General features: G+C 38.8%; 2 protein-coding genes across 7 annotated transcripts in view; one reads left to right on the forward strand and one right to left on the reverse strand.

Annotated features, from left to right (window-relative positions):
• The window catches only part of rapgef3 (Rap guanine nucleotide exchange factor (GEF) 3), a 271,955-nt gene that overhangs the window by 181,766 nt on the left and 65,539 nt on the right, over window positions 1-24,650 (reverse strand). The window lies entirely within an intron of this gene.
• slc48a1a (solute carrier family 48 member 1a) lies at window positions 5,898-15,050 on the forward strand. The gene is made up of 3 exons (XM_061964679.2): window positions 5,898-6,295; window positions 14,608-14,775; window positions 14,845-15,050. Exons 1-3 carry the CDS (start codon window positions 6,166-6,168, stop codon window positions 14,979-14,981), a joined length of 435 nt encoding a protein of 144 aa, XP_061820663.1. The 5' UTR covers window positions 5,898-6,165; the 3' UTR covers window positions 14,982-15,050.

A 24,650-nucleotide genomic window follows, 5' to 3' on the forward strand; every position in this document is an offset into this window, starting at 1 on the left:
ATAAAAAGAGAATACAATGATTTGCAAATCTTTTTCAACGTATATTCAATTGAATAGACTGCAAAGACAAGATATTTCATATTAAAACTAAGAAACTTTGTTATTTTTTTGCAAATATTAGCTCATTTGGAATTTGATGCCTTCGACATGTTTCCAAAAAAAGCTGGCACGAGCGGCAAAAAAGACTGAGATCGTCGAGGAATGCCCGTCACAGACTTATTTGGAACATCCCGCAGGTGAACGGGCTAATTGGGAACAGGTGGGTGCCATGATTGGGTATAAAAAAACAGTTTCCGTGAAATGCTCAGTCGTTCACAAACAAAGGACAGGGGGCGAGGGTCACCACTTTGTCAACAAATGCCTGAGCAAATTGTTTAAGAACAACATTTCTCAACCAAGGAATTTAGGGATTTCACCGTCTACGCTCTGTAATATCATCAAAAGGTTCAGAGAATCTGGAGAAATCACTGCACGTAAGCCTCAGGCGGTACTGCATCAAAAAGCGACATCGGTGCGAAAAGGATATCACCACATGGGCTCAGGAACACTTCAGAAACCCACTGTCAGTAACTACAGTCGGTCGCTACATCTGTAAGTGCAAGTTAAAACTCTACTATGCAAAGCCAACGCCATTTTATCAACAACACCCGGAAACGACCGCCGGCTTCGCTGGGCCCGAGCTCATCTAAGATGGACTGATGCAAAGTGGGAAAGTGTTCTGCGGTCTGACGAGTCCACATTTCAAATTGTTTTTTGGAAACTGTGGACGTGGTGTCCTCCGGACCAAAGAGGAAAAGAACCATCCGGATTGTTCTAGGGTGAAAGTGTAAAAGGCAGCATGTGTGATGGTATGGGGGTGTATTAGTGGCCAAGGCATGGGTAACTTACACATCTGTGAAGGCGCCATTAATGCTGAAAGGTACATACAGGTTTTTGGAGAAATCCAAGCAACGTTATCATGGACGCCCCTGCTTATTTCAGCAAGACAATGCCAAGCCAGGTGTTACAACAGCGTGGCTTGGCGTCAGGTGTCAGAAGTTAGCCTGGTTGTGGTGTCAGAAGTTAGCCTGGTTGTGGTGTCAGAAGTTAGCCTGGTTGAGGTGTCAGAAGTTAGCCTGATTGTAGTGTCATTGTTAGCCTGGTTGTGGTGTCAGAAGTTAGCCTGGTTGTGGTGTCAGAAGTTAACTTGGTTGAGGTGTCAGAAGTTAGCCTGATTGTAGTGTCATTGTTAGCATGGTCGTAGTGTCATTGTTAGCCTGGTTGTGGTGTCAGAAGTTAGCCTGGTTGTGGTGTCAGAAGTTAACTTGGTTGTGGTGTCAGAAGTTGGCCTGGTTGTGGTGTCAGAAGTTAGCCTGGTTGTGGTGTCAGAAGTTGGCCTGGTTGTGGTGTCAGAAGTTAGCTTGGTTATGGTGTCAGAAGTTGGCCTGGTTGTGGTGTCAGAAGTTAGCCTGGTTGTGGTGTCAAAAGTTGGCCTGGTTGTGGTGTCAGAAGTTAGCTTGGTTGTGGTGTCAGAAGTTAGCTTGGTTGTGGTGTCATTGTTAGCCTGGTTGTGGTATCAGAAGTTAACCTGGTTGTGGTGTCAGAAGTTAGCCTGGTGGTAGTGTCAGAAGTTAGCCTGGTTGTGGTGTCAGAAGTTAGCCTGGTTGTGGTGTCAGAAGTTGGCCTGGTTGTGGTGTCAGACGTTAGCTTGGTTGTAGTGTCAGAAGTTAGCTTCGTTGTGGTGTCAGAAGTTAGCTTGGTTGTGGTGTCAGAAGTTAGCTTGGTTGTGGTGTCATTTTTAGCCTGGTTGTGGTGTCAGAAGTTAGCTTGGTTGTGGTGTCAAAAGTTGGCCTGGTTGTGGTGTCAGAAGTTAGCCTGGTTTTGGTGTCAGAAGTTAGCTTGGTTGTGGTGTCAGAAGTTAGCTTGGTTGTGGTGTCAGAAGTTAGCCTGGTTGTGGTGTCAGAAGTTGGCCTGGTTGTGGTGTCAGAAGTTAGCCTAGTTGTGGTGTCATTGTTAGCCTGGTTGTGGTGTCAGATGTTAGCCTGGTTGTGGTGTTAGAAGTTAGCCTGGTTGTGGTGTCAGAAGTTGGCCTGGTTGTAGTGTCGTAAGTTAGCTTGGTTGTGGTGTCATTTTTAGCCTGGTTGTGGTGTCAGAAGTTAGCTTGGTTGTGGTGTCAGAAGTTAGCTTGGTTGTGGTGTCAGAAGTTAGCCTGGTTGTGGTGTCAGAAATTAGCCTGGTTGTGGTGTCATTGTTAGCCTGGTTGTGGTGTCAGAAGTTAGCCTGGTTGTGGTGTCAGAGGTTAGCTTGGTTGAGGTGTCAGAAGTTAGCCTGGTTGTGGTGTCAGAGGTTAGCTTGGTTGTGGTGTCAGAAGTTAGCTTGGTTGTGGTGTCAGAAGTTAGCTTGGTTTTGGTGTCAGAAGTTAGCCTGGTTGTGGTGTCAGAAGCTAGCCTGGTTGTGGTGTCAGAAGTTAGCCTGTTTGTGGTGTCAGAAGTTAGCCTGGTTGTGGTGTCAGAAGTTAGCTTGGTTGTGGTGTCAGAAGTTAGCGTGGTTGTGGTGTCAGAAGTTAGCCTGGTTGTGGTGTCAGAAGTTAGCCTGGTTGTGGTGTCAGAAGTTAGCCTGGTTGTGGTGTCATTGTTAGCCTGGTTGTGGTGTCAGAAGTTAGCCTGGTTGTGGTGTCAGAAGTTAGCTTGGTTGTGGTGTCAGAAATTAACTTGGTTGTGGTGTCAGAAGTTAGCGTGGTTGTGGTGTCAGAAGTTAGCCTGGTTGTGGTGTCAGAAGTTAGCCTGGTTGAGGCGTCAGAAGTTAGCTTGGTTGTGGTGTCATTGTTAGCCCGTTTGTGGTATCAGAAGTTAGCCTGGTTGTGGTGTCAGAAGTTAGCCTGGTTGTGGTGTCAGAAGTTAGCCTGGTTGAGGTGTCAGAAGTTAGCCTGGTTGAGGCGTCAGAAGTTAGTCTGGTTGTGGTGTCAGAAGTTAGCTTGGTTGTTGTGTCAGAAGTTAGCTTGGTTGTGGTGTCAGAAGTTAGCTTGGTTGTGGTGTCAGAAGTTAAACTGGTTGTGGTGTCAGAAGTTAGCCTGGTTGTGGTGTCAGAAGTTAGCCTGGTTGTGGTGTCAGAAGTTAGCCTGGTTGTGGTGTCAGAAGTTAGCCTGGTTGTGGTGTCAGAAGTTAGCCTGGTTGTGGTGTCAGAAGTTAGCCTGGTTGTGGTGTCAGAAGTTAGCCTGGTTGTGGTGTCAGAAGTTAGCCTGGTTGAGGCGTCAGAAGTTAGCTTGGTTGTGGTGTCATTGTTAGCCCGTTTGTGGTATCAGAAGTTAGCCTGGTTGTGGTGTCAGAAGTTAGCCTGGTTGTGGTGTCAGAAGTTAGCCTGGTTGAGGTGTCAGAAGTTAGCCTGGTTGAGGCGTCAGAAGTTAGTCTGGTTGTGGTGTCAGAAGTTAGCTTGGTTGTTGTGTCAGAAGTTAGCTTGGTTGTGGTGTCAGAAGTTAGCTTGGTTGTGGTGTCAGAAGTTAAACTGGTTGTGGTGTCAGAAGTTAGCCTGGTTGTGGTGTCAGAAGTTAGCCTGGTTGTGGTGTCAGAAGTTAGCCTGGTTGTGGTGTCAGAAGTTAGCCTGGTTGTGGTGTCAGAAGTTAGCCTGGTTGTGGTGTCAGAAGTTAGCCTGGTTGTGGTGTCAGAAGTTAGCGTGGTTGTGGTGTCAGAAGTTAGCCTGGTTGTGGTGTCAGAAGTTAGCCTGGTTGTGGTGTCAGAAGTTAGCCTGGTTGAGGTGTCAGAAGTTAGCCTGGTTGAGGCGTCAGAAGTTAGTCTGGTTGTGGTGTCAGAAGTTAGCTTGGTTGTTGTGTCAGAAGTTAGCTTGGTTGTGGTGTCAGAAGTTAGCTTGGTTGTGGTGTCAGAAGTTAGACTGGTTGTGGTGTCAGAAGTTAGCCTGGTTGTGGTGTCAGAAGTTAGCCTGGTTGTGGTGTCAGAAGTTAGCTTGGTTGTGGTGTCAGAAGTTAGCGTGGTTGTGGTGTCAGAAGTTAGCCTGGTTGTGGTGTCAGAAGTTAGCCTGGTTGTGGTGTCAGAAGTTAGCCTGGTTGTGGTGTCATTGTTAGCCTGGTTGTGGTGTCAGAAGTTAGCCTGGTTGTGGTGTCAGAAGTTAGCCTGGTTGAGGTGTCAGAAGTTAGCCTGGTTGAGGCGTCAGAAGTTAGTCTGGTTGTGGTGTCAGAAGTTAGCTTGGTTGTTGTGTCAGAAGTTAGCTTGGTTGTGGTGTCAGAAGTTAGCTTGGTTGTGGTGTCAGAAGTTAGACTGGTTGTGGTGTCAGAAGTTAGCCTGGTTGTGGTGTCAGAAGTTAGCCTGGTTGTGGTGTCAGAAGTTAGCTTGGTTGTGGTGTCAGAAGTTAGCCTGGTTGTGGTGTCAGAAGTTAGCTTGGTTGTGGTGTCAGAAGTTAGACTGGTTGTGGTGTCAGAAGTTAGCCTGGTTGTGGTGTCAGAAGTTAGCCTGGTTGTGGTGTCAGAAGTTAGCTTGGTTGTGGTGTCAGAAGTTAGACTGGTTGTGGTGTCAGAAGTTAGCCTGGTTGTGGTGTCAGAAGTTAGCCTGGTTGTGGTGTCAGAAGTTAGCTTGGTTGTGGTGTCAGAAGTTAGCGTGGTTGTGGTGTCAGAAGTTAGCCTGGTTGTGGTGTCAGAAGTTAGCCTGGTTGTGGTGTCAGAAGTTAGCCTGGTTGTGGTGTCATTGTTAGCCTGGTTGTGGTGTCAGAAGTTAGCCTGGTTGTGGTGTCAGAAGTTAGCCTGGTTGTGGTGTCAGAAGTTACCTGGTTGTGGTGTCAGAAGTTAGCCTGGTTGTGGTGTCATTGTTAGCCTGGTTGTGGTGTCAGAAGTTAGCCTGGTTGTGGTGTCAGAAGTTAGCTTGGTTGTGGTGTCAGAAGTTAGCCTGGTTGTGGTGTCAGAAGTTAGCCTGGTTGTGGTGTCAGAAGTTAGCCTGGTTGTGGTGTCAGAAGTTACCTGGTTGTGGTGTCAGAAGTTAGCCTGGTTGTGGTGTCATTGTTAGCCTGGTTGTGGTGTCAGAAGTTAGCCTGGTTGTGGTGTCAGAAGTTAGCTTGGTTGTGGTGTCAGAAGTTAGCCTGGTTGTGGTGTCAGAAGTTAGCTTGGTTGTAGTGTCAGAAGTTAGCTTTGTTGTGGTGTCATAAGTTAGCCTGGTTGTGGTATCAGAAGTTAACCTGGTTGTGGTGTCAGAAGTTAGCCTGGTTAGCCGTCTTTTTTCCAGGCACACTTAGTAAAGTTTCTATAACGGCAACAGTTTGACCCTGGAACAGATAATGAATAATGCCATTATAAATAGTATTAAAATATGTCCCAATGTAGCTTCTAACAAACCAATCATGCTGTCTCTATGTTTAACAGTTGTCTAATAAAGGCCGTGGTCGCGTGGATAAAACCTATCAAGTATTTTTTAATGATTCTAATTAAAAAATAATAACGATAATGTTAGACTATTTTTATTTTATTTTGAAAATTATGAATCGAGATGAACAGGAACTGTGAGTTGGATGTGAATCGGGAATTGTGTGCACCCCTAACATACATCGTCACGAACACCTGAAGATCAAATTAATGATATAATTAGGAAAATAGTGAAGTTTTTCCACACATATACATTGTATAAATACGACAATGTTGCTATTTATTGCAGCGGATGCTTCCAAAGATGCTTCAAGGATAGGATAGTTACAGTCTATCGGAATTCCTTTAAATACTGCTACTGTGAATATTTACACGCTTAGCAACACCAGGAAATATCATACGTATGTTAAGACAGCAATGGGAAGGTATACAGACGAATAAAATGCAAATATATATGAAGTATATATCAACTTAAAGTCAACATACGTTTGCAGCCGAACATGCTTCCGGGATATATCTCTCTTGATGTGAGTGTGTCGTCTTTGTGGCGCTAACCGGAAATAGAGTGGCGTCGTCTGTGTTGTTGTCGCTGACTCGCATTTTTTTTCCCCTTCTACTTGATATAAATGATCATTTTTGTACGAAGGCGACCGTTCGGTGATTAGTTTTATTTATTTTTTCCATTTTGACCTCGTTGACGACGACAAATATCTCGATTGTTCTCTCAAAGCCGGTTTCATTACCGAGAGTGTTTTGTTAAAACAACAACACGCCATTTAAAATCTCTCATAAGCGGTCGAATCGTCCTTCTTTGGACTTTGCTCGACATGGCCGGCAAGAGGATATACGTTAGCATCGCGTATGCGAGCTTCGGCAGCTTGGTTGGGCTCTCTGCCTTCCTGGTGTGGAACATAGTTTATCGGCAGCCATGGACGGCCACCATGGGAGGCCTCTCAGGTACGCACACGTCTTACTAATTACTTGTTTTTGTGTGTTTAAACGTTTTAATACAAGGTCGAAACTAGCAAGTTTTTATTTATTTTCAAAACCTTTATTTATAATATTCAACATTCAAGAAATAATAATAAGTACAAAGTACGAAAAACAGTACAAAACAGCGCCAGGGGGTTGTAAACTAAATAAAGTAACTAAAATAGAATGCACTATATATATATATATATATATATATATATGTGTGTGTGTATGTATGTACATATATACAGTGTTGGGTTAGTTACTGAAAACCAGTAACTAGTTACAGTTACTAGTTACTTTATTTCAAAAGTAACTCAGTTACTAACTCAGTTACTTAAACCAAAAAGTAATGCGTTACTGTGAAAAGTAACTATTTAGTTACTTATATATATTTATTTTTATTTTTTTAAGGCCCCATTTAATGCCCTTTTAGCCTTCATTTTAGTACTGTTATTGCACTGGAGAATAATACAATCTGTTGATCAACTTGACATGCATTTGCATCACTGAACTCTGCTAAGCAATGTGCTCTACCGGTACATACAACACACAAAGACAAAGATATGTTTTAAAGGTCCAATTTGTTTCAGACCAGAACAAATTGACAAAACTATTTTAAATAGCGGCAACTTAACATACATAAGTAACAAACAGCATAATAACAACATAGCTGTAAAACAAGAAAGGCACACACTACATACATAAAGCCTAACCAGGCGTTTTCTCAAGGAATTCTGAAATAAAATCATGTCTGAAGCCCAGAACACTCTACACATTTCCCCACTTAGTTTAGAGAAAAGGAAATATTAGCCTGGCCCACTATAGTATCCCTCTTTAGGTTTGTGAACTTTATAGTCTAAACATTTAGAGTGATGTGATAATCAAACACTCTAAAAGTTTAAAATGAAAGAGTATATAAGAGAATTGACAGAGTGTGTGTACCTTCAGTGTGCAGTGCCTCATTAAAATCCAGCCGCTGTTGGAGGTGGAGGTGAAGTGTGTGTCTCTTTACTAGCTTCGTCGAAGCATGTTGTTTTTGTCGCTGTTTCAGCATATTTGAAACTTACATTCAGCTAAAATGTTCTTTTCTTTGTGGTCGATAAAAGAAACGTACTGAAAATATCTCCATTTTAAGAAACTCGGCTTCGGGGTTCGCCATGACGTCTTGATAGTAGACACAGACACGCCCCCTCCCACACACACACACACACTCACACACACACACACGTACACACAGACAGCGCGCGGCGCGCCTCTTTTTTGTCGCCTCTTCAGCAGCGCTGCAACACTCAGATCTTCTCAGTTTCTAGCCGATACTACATAAAAAATAACGCAAAATAACGCAGTAACGCATCATGTAGTAACGCATCATGTAGTACGCATCATGTAGTAACGGAGTTACTGAATATAAAAAATAACGCGTTAGATTACTAGTTACCGCCGATAGTAACGGCGTTACAGTAACTTTGTAACGCGTTAGTCCCAACACTGCATATATATATATATGTATGTGTCTATACAGTGGGGCAAAAAAGTATTTAGTCAGCCACCGATTGTGCAAGTTCTCCCACTTAAAATGATGACAGAGGTCTGTAATTTTCATCATAGGTACACTTCAACTGTGAGAGACAGAATGTGAAAAAAAAATCCAGGAATTCACATTGTAGAAATTTTAAAGAATTTATTTGTAAATTATGGTGGAAAATAAGTATTTGGTCACTTCAAACAAGGAAGATCTCTGGCTCTCACAGACCTGTAACTTCTTCTTTAAGAAGCTCTTCTGTCCTCCACTTGTTACCTGTATTAATGGCACCTGTTTGAACTCGTTATCTGTATAAAAGACACCTGTCCACAGCCTCAAACAGTCAGACACCAAACTCCACTATGGCCAAGACCAAAGAGCTGTCGAAGGACACCAGGAAAAGAATTGTAGACCTGCACCAGACTGTGAAGAGTGAATCTACAATAGGCAAGCAGCTTGGTGTGAAAAAATCAACTGTGGGAGCAATTATCAGAAAATGGAAGACATACAAGACCACTGATAATCTCCCTCGATCTGGGGCTCCACGCAAGATCTCATGCCGTGGGTTCAAAATGATCATGAGAACGGTGAGCAAAAATCCCAGAACCACACGGGGGGACCTGGTGAGTGACTTGCAGAGAGCTGAGACCAAAATAACAAAGGTTACCATCAGTAACACACTACGCCGACAGGGAATCAAATCCTGCAGTGCCAGACGTGTCCCCCTGCTTAAGCCAGTGCAAGTCCAGGCCCGTCTGAAGTTTGCCAGAGACCACATGGATGATACAGCAGAGGATTGGGAGAATGTCATGTGGTCAGATGAAACCAAAATAGAACTTTTTGGTATAAACTCAACTCCTCGTGTTTTGAGGAAGAAGAATACTGAGTTGCATCCCAAGAACACCATACCTACTGTGAAGCATGGGGGTGGAAACATCATGCTTTGGGGCTGTTTTTCTGCTAAGGGGACAGGCCGACTGATCCGTGTTAAGGAAAGAATGAACGGGGCCATGTATCGTGAGATTTTGAGCCAAAACCTCCTTCCATCAGTGAGAGCTTTGAAGATGAAACGTGGCTGGGTCTTCCAGCATGACAATGATCCCAAACACACCGCCCGGGCAACGAAGGAGTGGCTCCGTAAGAAGCATTTGAAAGTCCTGGAGTGGCCTAGCCAGTCTCCAGACCTCAACCCCATAGAAAATCTGTGGAGGGAGTTGAAAGTCTGTGTTGCTCGGTGACAGCCCCAAAACATCACTGCTCTCGAGAAGATCTGCATGGAGGAATGGGCCAAAATACCAGCTACTGTGTGTGCAAACCTGGTAAAGACCTATAGTAATCGTTTGACCTCTGTTATTGCCAACAAAGGTTATATTACAAAGTATTGAGTTGAATTTTTGTTATTGACCAAATACTTATTTTCCTCCATAATTTACAAATACATTCTTTAAAAATCCTACAATGTGAATTCCTGGATTTTTTTTTCACATTCTGTCTCTCACAGTTGAAGTGTACCTATGATGAAAACTACAGACCTCTGTCATCATTTTAAGTGGGAGAACTTGCCCAATTGGTGGCTGACTAAATACATTTTTGCCCCACTGTATATATATATATATATATATATATATATATATATATATATATATATATATATATATATATATATATATATATATATATATATATATATATATATATATATATATATATATATATATATATATATATATGTGTGTGTGTGTGTATGTATGTACATATATATATATATATATATGTATGCGTCTATATATATATTTATTAAAATATATACGGTATATACCGTATTTTTCGGACTATAAGTCGCAGGTTTTTTTCATAGTTTGGCCGGGGGTGCGACTTATACTCAGGAGCGACTTATGTGTGAAATTATTAGCGTAAAATATCAAATAATATTATTTATCTCATTCACGTAAGAGACTAGACCAGGGGGTCATCAACCCAAAATGTTGAAGGAGCCATATTGGACCAAAAATACAAAAACAAATCTGTCTGGAGCCGCAAAAAATTAAAAGCCATATTACATACAGATAGTGTGTCATGAGCTATACATTGAATTAAGAGGACTTAAAGGAAACTAAATTACCTCAAATATAGCTACAAATGAGGCATAATGATGCAATATGTATAGAGATGTCAGGCCGATATTATCGGCCTATAAATGCTTTAAAATGTAATATCGAAAATTATCGGTATCGTTTTTTTTTTATCTTGTTTTTATTAAATCAACATAAAAAACATAATATACACTTACAATTAGAGCCCCAACCCTAAAAACCTCCCTCCCCCATTTACACTCATTCACACAAAAGGGTTGTTTCTTTCTGTTATTATTATTCTGGTAGGTTCCTACATTATATATCAATATATATCAATACAGTCTGCAAGGGATACAGTCCGTAAGCACACATGATTGTGCGTGCTGCTGCTCCACTAATAGTACTAACCTTTAATAGTTAATTTGACTCATTTTCGTTAATTACTAGTTTCTATGTAACTGTTTTTATATTGTTTTACTTTCTTTTTTATTCAAGAAAATGTTTTAAATTTATTTATTTTATTAATTTTTTTAAAAAGGACCTTATCTTCACCATACCTGGTTGTCCAAATTAGGCATAATAATGTGTTAATTCCACGACTGTATATGTCGGTATCGGTAATTAAAGAGTTGGACAATATCGGAATATCGGATATCGGCAAAAAGCCATTATCGGACATCCCTAAATATGTACATATAGCTAGCCTAAATAGCATGTTAGCATCGATTAGCTTGCAGTCATGCAGTGACCAAATATGTCTGATTAGCACTCCACACAAGTCAATAACATCAACAAAACTCACCTTTGTGCATTCACGCACAACCTTAAAAGTTTGGTGGACAAAATGAGACAGAAAAAGAAGTGGCATAAAACACGTCCTAGAAAGTCGGAGAAAGTTATGCATGTAAACAAACTACGGTGAGTTCAAGGACCACCAAAATTAGTAGGACAAAAACGGCGCTCACCAAATACTCGAATCAGTGAAGCATGTTTAATACAAACAGTGTGCTTTATAACAATTAGGGAGGTTTGTGTAATGATTGTCCTCCTACAGAAACCATATTAAAACAAAAAATATATTTTTTCCCCCTCATCTTTTTCCATTTTTCATACATTTTTGAAAAAGCTCCAGAGAGCCACTAGGGCGGCGCTAAAGAGCCGCATGCGGCTCTAGAGCCGCGGGTTGCCGACCCCTGGACTAGACGTATAAGATTTCATGGGATTTAGCGATTAGGAGTGACAGATTGTTTGGTAAACGTATAGCATGTTCTATATGTTATAGTTATTTGAATGACTCTTACCATAATATGTTACGTTAACATACCAGTTGGTTATTTATGCCTCATATAACGTACACTTATTCAGCCTGTTGTTCACTATTCTTTATTTATTTTAAATTGCCTTTTAAATGTCTATTCTTGCTGTTGGCTTTTATCACATAAATTTCCCCAAAAAATGCGACTTATATATGTTTTTTTCCTTCTTTATTATGCATTTTCGGCCGGTGCGACCTATACTCCGGTGCGACTTATACTCCGAAAAATACGGTAGATATTTTTTATACACCAATGTATTTTAGTATTTTGCATTTTAAAAGAGAAAATGCAATAAATATGTTTATAAACTATATTTCTTCAGCTGGCAGTCATATTTGATTTAAAATGTACATGTAATAAAAAAAAAAAAAATTTGCATATATAATTTTCGAAAAGAAGTTGCTGCTGGAATACCTTACACTTTTTTCAAATAAATTTTAGATAATTAAAAAAAAAAATGTGTAGGTTTATAATTGTAAAATTGTGTCTATTTTTAAAACGTGTACCGTATTTTTCGGAGTATAAGTCGCACCGGAGTATAAGTCGCACCGGAGTATAAGTCGCACCTGCCGAAAATGCATAATAAAAAAGGAAAAAAACATATATAAGTCGCACTGGAGCTATGAAAAAAACTGCGACTTATAGTCCGAAAAATACGGTATATTAGATTGTTATGATTTTTGGCTAGTACAATATTACATAACATTTAATGGAATATTTTAATACATTTTTTATACAAATGTATTTTTTTATTACAAAAAATTACATATACATTTTAAATCAAATATGACTGCCAGTTGAAGAAATATACTATATCACTATATTTCTTCAACTGGCAGTCATATTTGATTTAAAATGTATGTGTAATTAAACATGTTTTATGGCATATTTAATCTTCAAAAAGAAGTTGCTGCTGGAATACCTTACCTTTTTTTCAAATAAATTTTAGATAATTAAATTTTTTTTTTGTACGTTTATAATTGTAAAATTGTGTCTATTCTTAAAATGTGTATATTAGATTGTTATGATTTTTGGCTAGTACAATAATACATAACATTTAATGGAATATTTTAATTAATTTTTTATACAAATGTATTTTTTTATTACAAAAAATTACATATACATTTTAAATCAAATATGACTGTCAGTTGAAGAAATATAGTGAATAAATATGATATTTATTCACTATATTTCTTCAACTGGCAGTCATATTTGATTTAAAATGTATGTGTAATTAAACATGTTTTTTGGCACATTTAATCTTCAAAAAGAAGTTGCTGCTGGAATACCTTACACTTTTTTCAAATGAATTTTAGATCATTTACATTTTTTTTGTAGGTTTATAATTGTAAAATTGTGTCTATTCTTAAAACGTGTATATTAGATTGTTATGATTTTTGACTTGTACAATATTACATAACATTTAATGGAATATTTTAATTAATTTTTTATACAAATGTATTTTTTTATTACAAAAAAATACATATACATTTTAAATCAAATATGACTGTCAGTTGAAGAAATATAGTGAATAAATATTATATTATTCATATTTGATTTAAAATGTATCTGTAATTTAAAAATGTTTTTTGGCATATTTAATTTTCAAAAAAAGTTGCTGCTGGAATACCTTACCTTTTTTTCAAATAAATTGTAGATAATTGAAAAAATTTTTTTGTAGGTTTATAATTGTAAAATTGTGTCTATTCTTAAAACGTGTGTATTAGATTGTTATGATTTTTGGCTAGTACAATAATACATAACATTTAATGGAATATTTTAATTAATTTTTTATACAAGTGTATTTTTTATTACAAAAAAATACATATACATTTTAAATCAAATATGACTGTCAGTTGAAGAAATATAGTGAATAAATATGATATTTATTCACTATATTTCTTCAACTGGCAGTCATATTTGATTTAAAATGTATGTGTAATTAAACATGTTTTTTGGCATATTTAATCTTCAAAAAGAAGTTGCTGCTGGAATACCTTACACTTTTTTCAAATGAATTTTAGATCATTTACATTTTTTTTTGTAGGTTTATAATTGTAAAATTGTGTCTATTCTTAAAACGTGTATATTAGATTGTTATGATTTTTAGCTAGTACAATAATACATAACATTTAATGGAATATTTTAATTAATTTTTTATACATATGTATTTTTTTAATACAAAAAATTACATATACATTTTAAATCAAATATGACTGTCAGTTGAAGAAGTATAGTGAATAAATATTATATTATTCATATTTGATTTAAAATGTATATGTAATTTAAAAATGTTTTTTGGCATATTTAATTTTCAAAAAAAAGTTGCTGCTGGAATACCTTACACTTTTTTCAAATAAAATTTAGATAATTTTTTTTAAAATTTTCTGTAGGTTTATAATTTTAAAATTGCGTCCATTCTTAAAACATGTATATTTGATTTTTATGATTTTTGGCTAGTACAATACATAACATTTAATAGAATATTTTAATTTTTTTTATTACAAAAAATTACATATACATTTTAAATCAAATATGACGAAACATAGTTAATAAATATGATATTTATTAACTATATTTCTTCAACTGACAGTCATATTTGATTTAAAATGTATACGTAATTATTTTTTTTTGGCATATTGAATTTTCAAAAAGAAGTCGCTTAATTTTTTCAAATAAATTTTACATTTAAAAAGATTGTTTTTGGAGGTTTATAATTTAAAAATTGCGTCTATTCTTAAAACCTGTATATTAGATTTTTATGATTTTTGGCTAGTACAATAATACACAACATTTAATAGAATATTTTTATTACAAAAAATTACATACGCATTTTAAATCAAATATGACGAAATATAGTTAATAAATATGATATTTATTAACTATATTTCTTCAACTGACAGTCATATTTGATTGAAAATGTATACGTAATTGTTTTTTTTTTGGCATATTGAATTTTCAAAAAGAAGTTAATTTTTTCAAATAAATTTTACATTTAAAAAGATTGTTTTTGGAGGTTTATAATTTAAAAATTGCATCTATTTTTACACTTAAATTGTCATATATATATATATATATATATATATTTTTTTTTTAATCCATTTTTTATTACAGTGAGTAAACTTACATGGTTGGTTAGTTAACGATCGGCACAAAATGAACCTTTCATTTGAAAAGTGTAACTTCTTTTTACACTTACAAGAGCATGTCACATTTTCCCAAGCAAGACTTCCTCTCCTTAAATTCTAAAAGTAGAGCGCTGTCATTCATGTTGTTTCATCAGACAATGGCTCACTTCTTCTTCCACTTGCAAGGCAGTTAAAACATCAGCATGTTGAAAATGCCCCGTTTAATGAAAGGTGTCCTGGTTGTGTTTGCCAGGCGTGTTGGCGCTGTGGGCGCTGGTCACCCACGTCATGTACCTCCAGGACTACTGGCGCACGTGGCTCAAAGGTCTCAAGCTCTTCATCGGCGTGGGCGTGCTCTTCTGCGTGCTCGCCGTCGCCGCCTTCGTCACCTTTCTGACGCTGGCCATCCAGCAGAAGCAATGTAAGCGCCGCCTGGAGTTGCATTCAACGCCATAATGGAAAGATGAGTAATTGTCATTGTGTGTCGCAGCCGTGAGCGACCCCAGGAGTCTGTACCTGTCGTGCGTGTGGAGCTTCATGACCCTCAAGTGGTCCTTCCTCCTGGTCTTGTACTCGCACCGTTACCGCCAGGAGTTCGCCGACATCAGCATCCTCAGCGACTTCTAGCCACGCCCCCGTAGACTTCCAACGTTCCCCCGGGGTCTTTTAGGACCCGAGGGAGGACTCGCCCGCACAAGGTACTCGTCCGACTTCGACCACCAGGAGGCGCTCTCGCTTCACTCGTATTTCCATACAACCTGAAGGAGGCCGGACTTATTCCCTCCCCTCCCCTCCCCTGCGTTCTTCGTTAAGAGCGCCGACACAAAAAAAACCCCCGAAGTCATCCCGCATCTTTTCTATTTTAGGAAAAGTTGCGCGGACGTCTCGTAATTATCCGATGCTAAATGCTTAAGTTGGCTTCTGTGTGAAAGGCAATTGTGGACAACTGCCAGGTCTTCTGTTGTGATGCACCAATTTATCGGGATGTCTTTGTGGGGGGAAAAGCAGTGACCGTTTTAGACGACAAAAGCGTTTTTGTCCGTTATCTCAACTCCGAAACTAGAAGACTGGGACTTAAATTTTCAATGAAGGAATTTGCGAGTACATCACGACTTAACGGACACATTTTTTCCGGAAAGTACCGCTAGCTTCTGCTCTCTTGCACTTCTTTAGGTTCATTGACGCAACACCGTGTTATGTTATTTTCGAGCCTAAAAAAAAACATCGTGAAAATAACCTTGTTAGAGATTTCGTGTCGACACATGCAAACAGGCTATGGATTTTATCGGGAAAGCATCCGTTCCGCTCTTCTTTTTTCGGGCAATTTATGTAACACAGTTTTTGAAAAACAAATACAAACGTTGTTACGGCATTTTCCGAAGCCTGGAAACACACACATCGAACAAACGGCACTCAAAAGTGGAAGTTTTTGTTCGTTATCATTTTTTTACCTCAACTACGAAACTAGAAGACAGGGACTTACATTTTCAATGAACGAAATTGCACGTACGTCACGACTTAACGGAAAAAAATTATTCCGGAAAGGACTGCTAGCTTCTGCTCTCTTGCACTCCTTTAGGTTCGTCGACGCAACACTGTGTTACGTAATTTTCGAGCCTAAAAACACATCGTGAAAATGACCTTGTTATAGATTTCGTGTCGACACATGCAAACAAGTTACGACTTCGGATTTTATCGGGAAAGCATCCGTTCCGCTCTTCTTCTTTCGGGTAATTTTTGTAACAGTTTTTGAAAAACAAATACAAACGTTGTTACGGCATTTTCCGGAGCCTGGAAACACACACATCGGAAAAACGGCAGTCAAAAGTGGAAGTTTTTGTCCGTTATCATTTTTTTTTACCTCAACTCCGAAACTAGAAGACAGGGACTTAAATTTTCAATAAATTAATTTGCACGTACGTCACGACTTAACGTAAAAAAATTATTCCGGAAAGTACCCCTAGCTTCTGCTCTCTTGCACTCCTTTAGGTTCGTCGACGCAACACCGTGTTGCGTCATTTTCGAGCCTAAAAACACATCGTGAAAATGACCTTGTTATAGATTTCATGTCGACACATGCAAACAAGTTACGACTTCGGATTTTATCGGGAAAGCATGCGTTCTGCTCTTCTTCTTTCGGGTAATTTATGTAACACAGTTTTTGAAAAACAAATACAAACGTTGTTACGGCATTTTCCGGAGCCTGGAAACACGCACATCGGAAAAACGGCACTCAAAAGTGGAAGTTTTTGTCCATTATCATTTTTTTTTACCTCAACTCCGAAACTTGAAGACAGGGACTTAAATTTTCAATGAACGAATTTGCACGTACGTCACGACTTAACGGAAACAAATTATTCCGGAAAGTACCCCTAGCTTCTGCTCTCTTGCACTTCTTTAGGTTCGTCGACGCAACACCGTGTTACGTCATTTTCGAGCCTAAAAACACATCGTGAAAATGACCTTGTTATAGATTTCGTGTCGACACATGCAAAAAAGTTACGACTTCGGATTTTATCCGGAAAGCATCCGTTCTGCACTTCTTCTTTCGGGTAATTTATGTAACAGTTTTTGAAAAACAAATACAAACGTTGTTACGGCATTTTCCGGAGCCTGGAAACACGCACATCGGAAAAACGGCACTCAAAAGTGGAAGTTTTTGTCCATTATCATTTTTTTTTACCTCAACTCCGAAACTAGAAGACAGGGACTTAAATTTTCAATGAAAAAATTTGCACGTACGTCACGACATAACGGAAACAAATTATTCCGGAAAGTACCGCTAGCTTCTGCTCTCTTGCACTTCTTTAGGTTCGTCGACGCAACACAGTGTTACGTCATTTTCGAGCCTAAAAACACATCGTGAAAATGACCTTGTTATAAATTTCCGTACAAACGTGCAGTGTCGACACATGCAAACAAGTTACGACTTCGGATTTTATCGGGAAAGCATCCGTTCCGCTCTTCTTCTTTCGGGTAATTTATGTAACACAGTTTTTGAAAAACAAATACAAACGTTGTTACGGCATTTTCCGGAGCCTGGAAACACACACATCGGACAAACGGCACTCAAAAGTGGAAGTTTTTGTCCGTTATAATTTTTTTTTACCTAAACTCCGAAACTAGAAGACAGGGACTGAAATTTTCAATGAACGAATTTGCACGTACGTCACGACTTAACGGAAAAATTTTTTTCCGGAAAGTACCCCTAGCTTCTGCTGTCTTGCACTCCTTTAGGTTCGTTGACGCAACACCGTGTTACGTCATTTTCGAGCCTAAAAACACATCGTGAAAATTACCTTGTTATAGATTTCGTGTCGACACATGCAAACAAGTTACGACTTCGGATTTTATCGGGAAAGCATCCGTTCCGCTCTTCTTCTTTCGGGTAATTTTTGTAACAGTTTTTGAAAAACAAATACAAACGTTGTTACGGCATTTTCCGGAGCCTGGAAACACACACATCGGAAAAACGGCACTCAAAAGTGGAAGTTTTTGTTCGTTATAATTTTTTTACATCAACTCCGAAACTAGAAGACAGGGACTTAAATTTTCAATGAAAAAATTTGCACGTACGTCACGACTTAACGGAAAAAAATTATTCCGGAAAGTACCCCTAGCTTCTGCTCTCTTGCACTTCTTTAGGTTCGTCGACGCAACACTGTGTTACGTCATTTTCGAGCCTAAAAACACATCGTGAAAATGACCTTGTTATAAATTTCCGTACAAATGTGCAGTGTCGACACATGCAAACAAGTTACGACTTCGGATTTTATCGGGAAAGCATCCGTTCCGCTCTTCTTCTTTCGGGTAATTTATGTAACACAGTTTTTGAAAAACAAATACAAACGTTGTCACGGCATTTTCCGGAGCCTGGAAACACACACATCGGAAAAACGGCACTCAAAAGTGGAAGTTTTTGTCCGTTATAATTTTTTTTTACATCAACTCCGAAACTAGAAGACAGGGACTGAAATTTTCAATGAACGAATTTGCACGTACGTCACGACTTAACGGAAAAAAAATTTTCCGGAAAGTACCCCTAGCTTCTGCTGTCTTGCACTCCTTTAGGTTCGTTGACGCAACACCGTGTTACGTCATTTTCGAGCCTAAAAACACATCGTGAAAATGACCTTGTTATAGATTTCGTGTCGACACATGCAAACAAGCTACGACTTCGGATTTTATCGGGAAAGCATCCGTTCCGCTCTTCTTTTTTCGGGTAATTTATGTAACACAGTTTTTGAAAAACAAATACAAACGTCGTTACGGCATTTTCCGGAGCCTGGAAACACACACATCAGACAAACGTCACTCAAAAGTGGAAGTTTTTGTCCGTTATAATTTTTTTTTTAATCTCTACTCCGAAACTAGAAGACAGGGACTTACATTTTCAATGAACGAATTTGCACGTACGTCACGACTTAACGGAAAAAAATTATTCCGGAAAGTACCGCTAGCTTCTGCTCTCTTGCACTCCTTTAGGTTCGTCGACGCAACACTGTGTTACGTCATTTTCGAGCCTAAAAACACATCGTAAAAATGACCTTGTTATAGATTTCGTGTCGACACATGCAAACAAGCTACGACTTCGGATTTTATCGGGAAAGCATCCGTTCCGCTCTTCTTCTTTCGGGTAATTTATGTAACACAGTTTTTGAAAAACAAATACAAACGTTGTTACGGCATTTTCCAGAGCCTGGAAACACACACATCGGAAAAACGGCACTCAAAAGTGGAAGTTTTTGTCCGTTATCATTTTTTTTTTACCTCAACTCCGAAACTAGAAGACAGGGACTTAAATTTTCAATGAACGAAATTGCACGTACGTCACGACTTAACGGAAAAAAATTATTCCGGAAAGTACCCTTAGCTTCTGCTCTCTTGCACTTCTTTAGGTTCGTCGACGCAACACCGTGTTACGTCATTTTCCAGCCTAAAAACACATCGTGAAAATGATCTTGTTATAGATTTCGTGTCGACACATGCAAACAAGCTACGACTTCGGATTTTATCGGGAAAGCATGCGTTCCGCTCTTCTTTTTTCGGGTAATTTATGTAACACAGTTTTTGAAAAACAAATACAAACGTTGTTACGGCATTTTCCGGAGCCTGGAAACACACACATCGGAAAAACGGCACTCAAAAGTGAAAGTTTTTGTCCGTTATCATTTTTTTTTACCTCAACTCCGAAACTAGAAGACAGGGACTGAAATTTTCAATGAACGAATTTGCACGTACGTCACGACTTAACGGAAAAATTTTTTTCCGGAAAGTACCCCTAACTTCTGCTCTCTTGCACTTCTTTAGGTTCGTCGACGCAACACCGTGTTACGTCATTTTCGAGCCTAAAAACACATCGTGAAAATGACCTTGTTATAGATTTCGTGTCGACACATGCAAACAAGCTACGACTTTGGATTTTATCGGGAAAGCATCCGTTCCGCTCTTCTTCTTTCGGGTGATTTATGTAACACAGTTTTTGAAAAATAAATACAAACGTTGTTACGGCATTTTCCGGAGCCTGGAAACACACACATCGGAAAAACGGCACTCAAAAGTGGAAGTTTTTGTCCATTATAAAATTTTTTTACATCAACTCCGAAACTAGAAGACAGGGACTGAAATTTTCAATGAACGAATTTGCACGTACGTCACGACTTAACGGAAAAAAAAAATTCCGGAAAGTACCCCTAGCTTCTGCTCTCTTGCACTTCTTTAGGTTCGTCGACGCAACACAGTGTTACGTCATTTTCGAGCCTAAAAACACATCGTGAAAATGACTTTGTTATAGATTTCGTGTCGACACATGCAAACAAGTTACGACTTCGGATTTTATCGGGAAAGCATCCGTTCCGCTCTTCTTCTTTCGGGTAATTTATGTAACACAGTTTTTGAAAAACAAATACAAACGTTGTTACGGCATTTTCCGGAGCCTGGAAACACACACATCGGAAAAACGGCACTCAAAAGTGGAAGTTTTTGTCCATTATAAATTTTTTTTACATCAACTCCGAAACTAGAAGACAGGGACTGAAATTTTCAATGAACGAATTTGCACGTACGTCACGACTTAACGGAAACATTTTTTTCCGGAAAGTACCCCTAACTTCTGCTCTCTTGCACTTCTTTAGGTTCGTCGACGCAACACAGTGTTACGTCATTTTCGAGCCTAAAAACACATCGTGAAAATGACTTTGTTATAGATTTCGTGTCGACACATGCAAACAAGTTACGACTTCGGATTTTATCGGGAAAGCATCCGTTCCGCTCTTCTTCTTTCGGGTAATTTATGTAACACAGTTTTTGAAAAACAAATACAAACGTTGTTACGGCATTTTCCGGAGCGTGGAAACACACACATCGGAAAAACGGCACTCAAAAGTGGAAGTTTTTGTCCGTTATCATTTTTTTTTTACCTCAACTCCGAAACTAGAAGACAGGGACTTAAATTTTCAATGAACGAATTTGCACGTACGTCACGACTTAACGGAAAAAAATTATTCCGGAAAGTACCCTTAGCTTCTGCTCTCTTGCACTTCTTTAGGTTCGTCGACGCAACACAGTGTTACGTCATTTTCCAGCCTAAAAACACATCGTGAAAATGATCTTGTTATAGATTTCGTGTCGACACATGCAAACAAGCTACGACTTCGGATTTTATCGGGAAAGCATGCGTTCCGCTCTTCTTTTTTCGGGTAATTTATGTAACACAGTTTTTGAAAAACAAATACAAACGTTGTTACGGCATTTTCCGGAGCCTGGAAACACACACATCGGAAAAACGGCACTCAAAAGTGAAAGTTTTTGTCCGTTATCATTTTTTTTTACCTCAACTCCGAAACTAGAAGACAGGGACTGAAATTTTCAATGAACGAATTTGCACGTACGTCACGACTTAACGGAAAAAAAAATTTCCGGAAAGTACCCCTAACTTCTGCTCTCTTGCACTTCTTTAGGTTCGTCGACGCAACACCGTGTTACGTCATTTTCGAGCCTAAAAACACATCGTGAAAATGACCTTGTTATAGATTTCGTGTCGACACATGCAAACAAGCTACGACTTTGGATTTTATCGGGAAAGCATCCGTTCCGCTCTTCTTCTTTCGGGTGATTTATGTAACACAGTTTTTGAAAAATAAATACAAACGTTGTTACGGCATTTTCCGGAGCCTGGAAACACACACATCGGAAAAACGGCACTCAAAAGTGGAAGTTTTTGTCCATTATAAAAAATTTTTACATCAACTCCGAAACTAGAAGACAGGGACTGAAATTTTCAGTGAACGAATTTGCACGTACGTCACGACTTAACGGAAAAAAAAAATTCCGGAAAGTACCCCTAGCTTCTGCTCTCTTGCACTTCTTTAGGTTCGTCGACGCAACACAGTGTTACGTCATTTTCGAGCCTAAAAACACATCGTGAAAATGACTTTGTTATAGATTTCGTGTCGACACATGCAAACAAGTTACGACTTCGGATTTTATCGGGAAAGCATCCGTTCCGCTCTTCTTCTTTCGGGTAATTTATGTAACACAGTTTTTGAAAAACAAATACAAACGTTGTTACGGCATTTTCCGGAGCCTGGAAACACACACATCGGAAAAACGGCACTCAAAAGTGGAAGTTTTTGTCCATTATAAATTTTTTTTACATCAACTCCGAAACTAGAAGACAGGGACTGAAATTTTCAATGAACGAATTTGCACGTACGTCACGACTTAACGGAAACATTTTTTTCCGGAAAGTACCCCTAACTTCTGCTCTCTTGCACTTCTTTAGGTTCGTCGACGCAACACAGTGTTACGTCATTTTCGAGCCTAAAAACACATCGTGAAAATGACTTTGTTATAGATTTCGTGTCGACACATGCAAACAAGTTACGACTTCGGATTTTATCGGGAAAGCATCCGTTCCGCTCTTCTTCTTTCGGGTAATTTATGTAACACAGTTTTTGAAAAACAAATACAAACGTTGTTACGGCATTTTCCGGAGCGTGGAAACACACACATCGGAAAAACGGCACTCAAAAGTGGAAGTTTTTGTCCGTTATCATTTTTTTTTTACCTCAACTCCGAAACTAGAAGACAGGGACTTAAATTTTCAATGAACGAATTTGCACGTACGTCACGACTTAACGGAAAAAAATTATTCCGGAAAGTACCCTTAGCTTCTGCTCTCTTGCACTTCTTTAGGTTCGTCGACGCAACACAGTGTTACGTCATTTTCCAGCCTAAAAACACATCGTGAAAATGATCTTGTTATAGATTTCGTGTCGACACATGCAAACAAGCTACGACTTCGGATTTTATCGGGAAAGCATGCGTTCCGCTCTTCTTTTTTCGGGTAATTTATGTAACACAGTTTTTGAAAAACAAATACAAACGTTGTTACGGCATTTTCCGGAGCCTGGAAACACACACATCGGAAAAACGGCACTCAAAAGTGAAAGTTTTTGTCCGTTATCATTTTTTTTTACCTCAACTCCGAAACTAGAAGACAGGGACTGAAATTTTCAATGAACGAATTTGCACGTACGTCACGACTTAACGGAAAAAAAAATTTCCGGAAAGTACCCCTAACTTCTGCTCTCTTGCACTTCTTTAGGTTCGTCGACGCAACACCGTGTTACGTCATTTTCGAGCCTAAAAACACATCGTGAAAATGACCTTGTTATAGATTTCGTGTCGACACATGCAAACAAGTTACGACTTCGGATTTTATCGGGAAAGCATCCGTTCCCCCCTTCTTCTTTCGGGTGATTTATGTAACACAGTTTTTGAAAAACAAATACAAACGTTGTTACGGCATTTTCCGGAGCCTGGAAACACACACATCGGAAAAACGGCACTCAAAAGTGGAAGTTTTTGTCCGTTATCTTTTTTTTTTACCTCAACTTCGAAACTAGAAGACAGGGACTTAAATTTTCAATGAACGAAATTGCACGTACGTCACGACTTAACGGAAAAAAATTATTCCGGAAAGTACCCCTAGCTTCTGCTCTCTTGCACTTCTTTAGGTTCGTCGACGCAACACCGTGTTACGTCATTTTGGAGCCTAAAAACACATCGTGAAAATGATCTTGTTATAGATTTCGTGTCAACACATGCAAACAAGCTACGACTTCGGATTTTATCGGGAAAGCATCCGTTCCGCTCTTCTTCTTTCGGGTAATTTATGTAACACAGTTTTTGAAAAACAAATACAAACGTTGTTACGGCATTTTCCGGAGCCTGGAAACACACACATCGGACAAACGGCACTCAAAAGTGGAAGTTTTTGTCCATTATAATTTTTTTTTACATCAACTCCGAAACTAGAAGACAGGGACTGAAATTTTCAATGAACGAATTTGCACGTACGTCACGACTTAACGGAAAAAAAAATTTCCGGAAAGTACCCCTAACTTCTGCTCTCTTGCACTTCTTTAGGTTCGTCGACGCAACACAGTGTTACGTCATTTTCGAGCCTAAAAACACATCGTGAAAATGACTTTGTTATAGATTTCGTGTCGACACATGCAAACAAGTTACGACTTCGGATTTTATCGGGAAAGCATCCGTTCCGCTCTTCTTCTTTCGGGTAATTTTTGTAACAGTTTTTGAAAAACAAATACAAACGTTGTTACGGCATTTTCCGGAGCCTGGAAACACACACATCGGAAAAACGGCACTCAAAAGTGGAAGTTTTTGTCCATTATAAAAATTTTTTACATCAACTCCGAAACTAGAAGACAGGGACTGAAATTTTCAATGAACGAATTTGCACGTACGTCACGACTTAACGGAAAAAATTTTTTCCGGAAAGTACCCCTAACTTCTGCTCTCTTGCACTTCTTTAGGTTCGTCGACGCAACACTGTGTTACGTCATTTTCGAGCCTAAAAACACATCGTGAAAATGACCTTGTTATAAATTTCCGTACAAACGTTCAGTGTCGACACATGCAAACAAGTTACGACTTCGGATTTTATCGGGAAAGCATCCGTTCCGCTCTTCTTCTTTCGGGTAATTTATGTAACACAATTTTGAAAAACAAATACAAACGTTGCTACGGCATTTCTGGAGCCTGGAAACACACACATCGGAAAAAGGGCACTCAAAAGTGGATGTTTTTGAAAAGGACATCGTACTTGAAAAAGCAGGACTTGTCCGTTACCGTTCAATGTTAGCATACATGAGTACGTCACAGCTGTAACAATAGAAATTATTTCGTAACATGCTAGCATAAATTCGACGCTCCCGCACTTCTTCTTTAGTGTCGGTTATGCAACACCGTTGTCAAAAAAAAAGATAC

Source organism: Nerophis lumbriciformis, linkage group LG01 (genome assembly GCF_033978685.3).
Source record: "Nerophis lumbriciformis linkage group LG01, RoL_Nlum_v2.1, whole genome shotgun sequence".
NCBI classification, from domain to species: Eukaryota; Metazoa; Chordata; class Actinopteri; order Syngnathiformes; family Syngnathidae; genus Nerophis; species Nerophis lumbriciformis.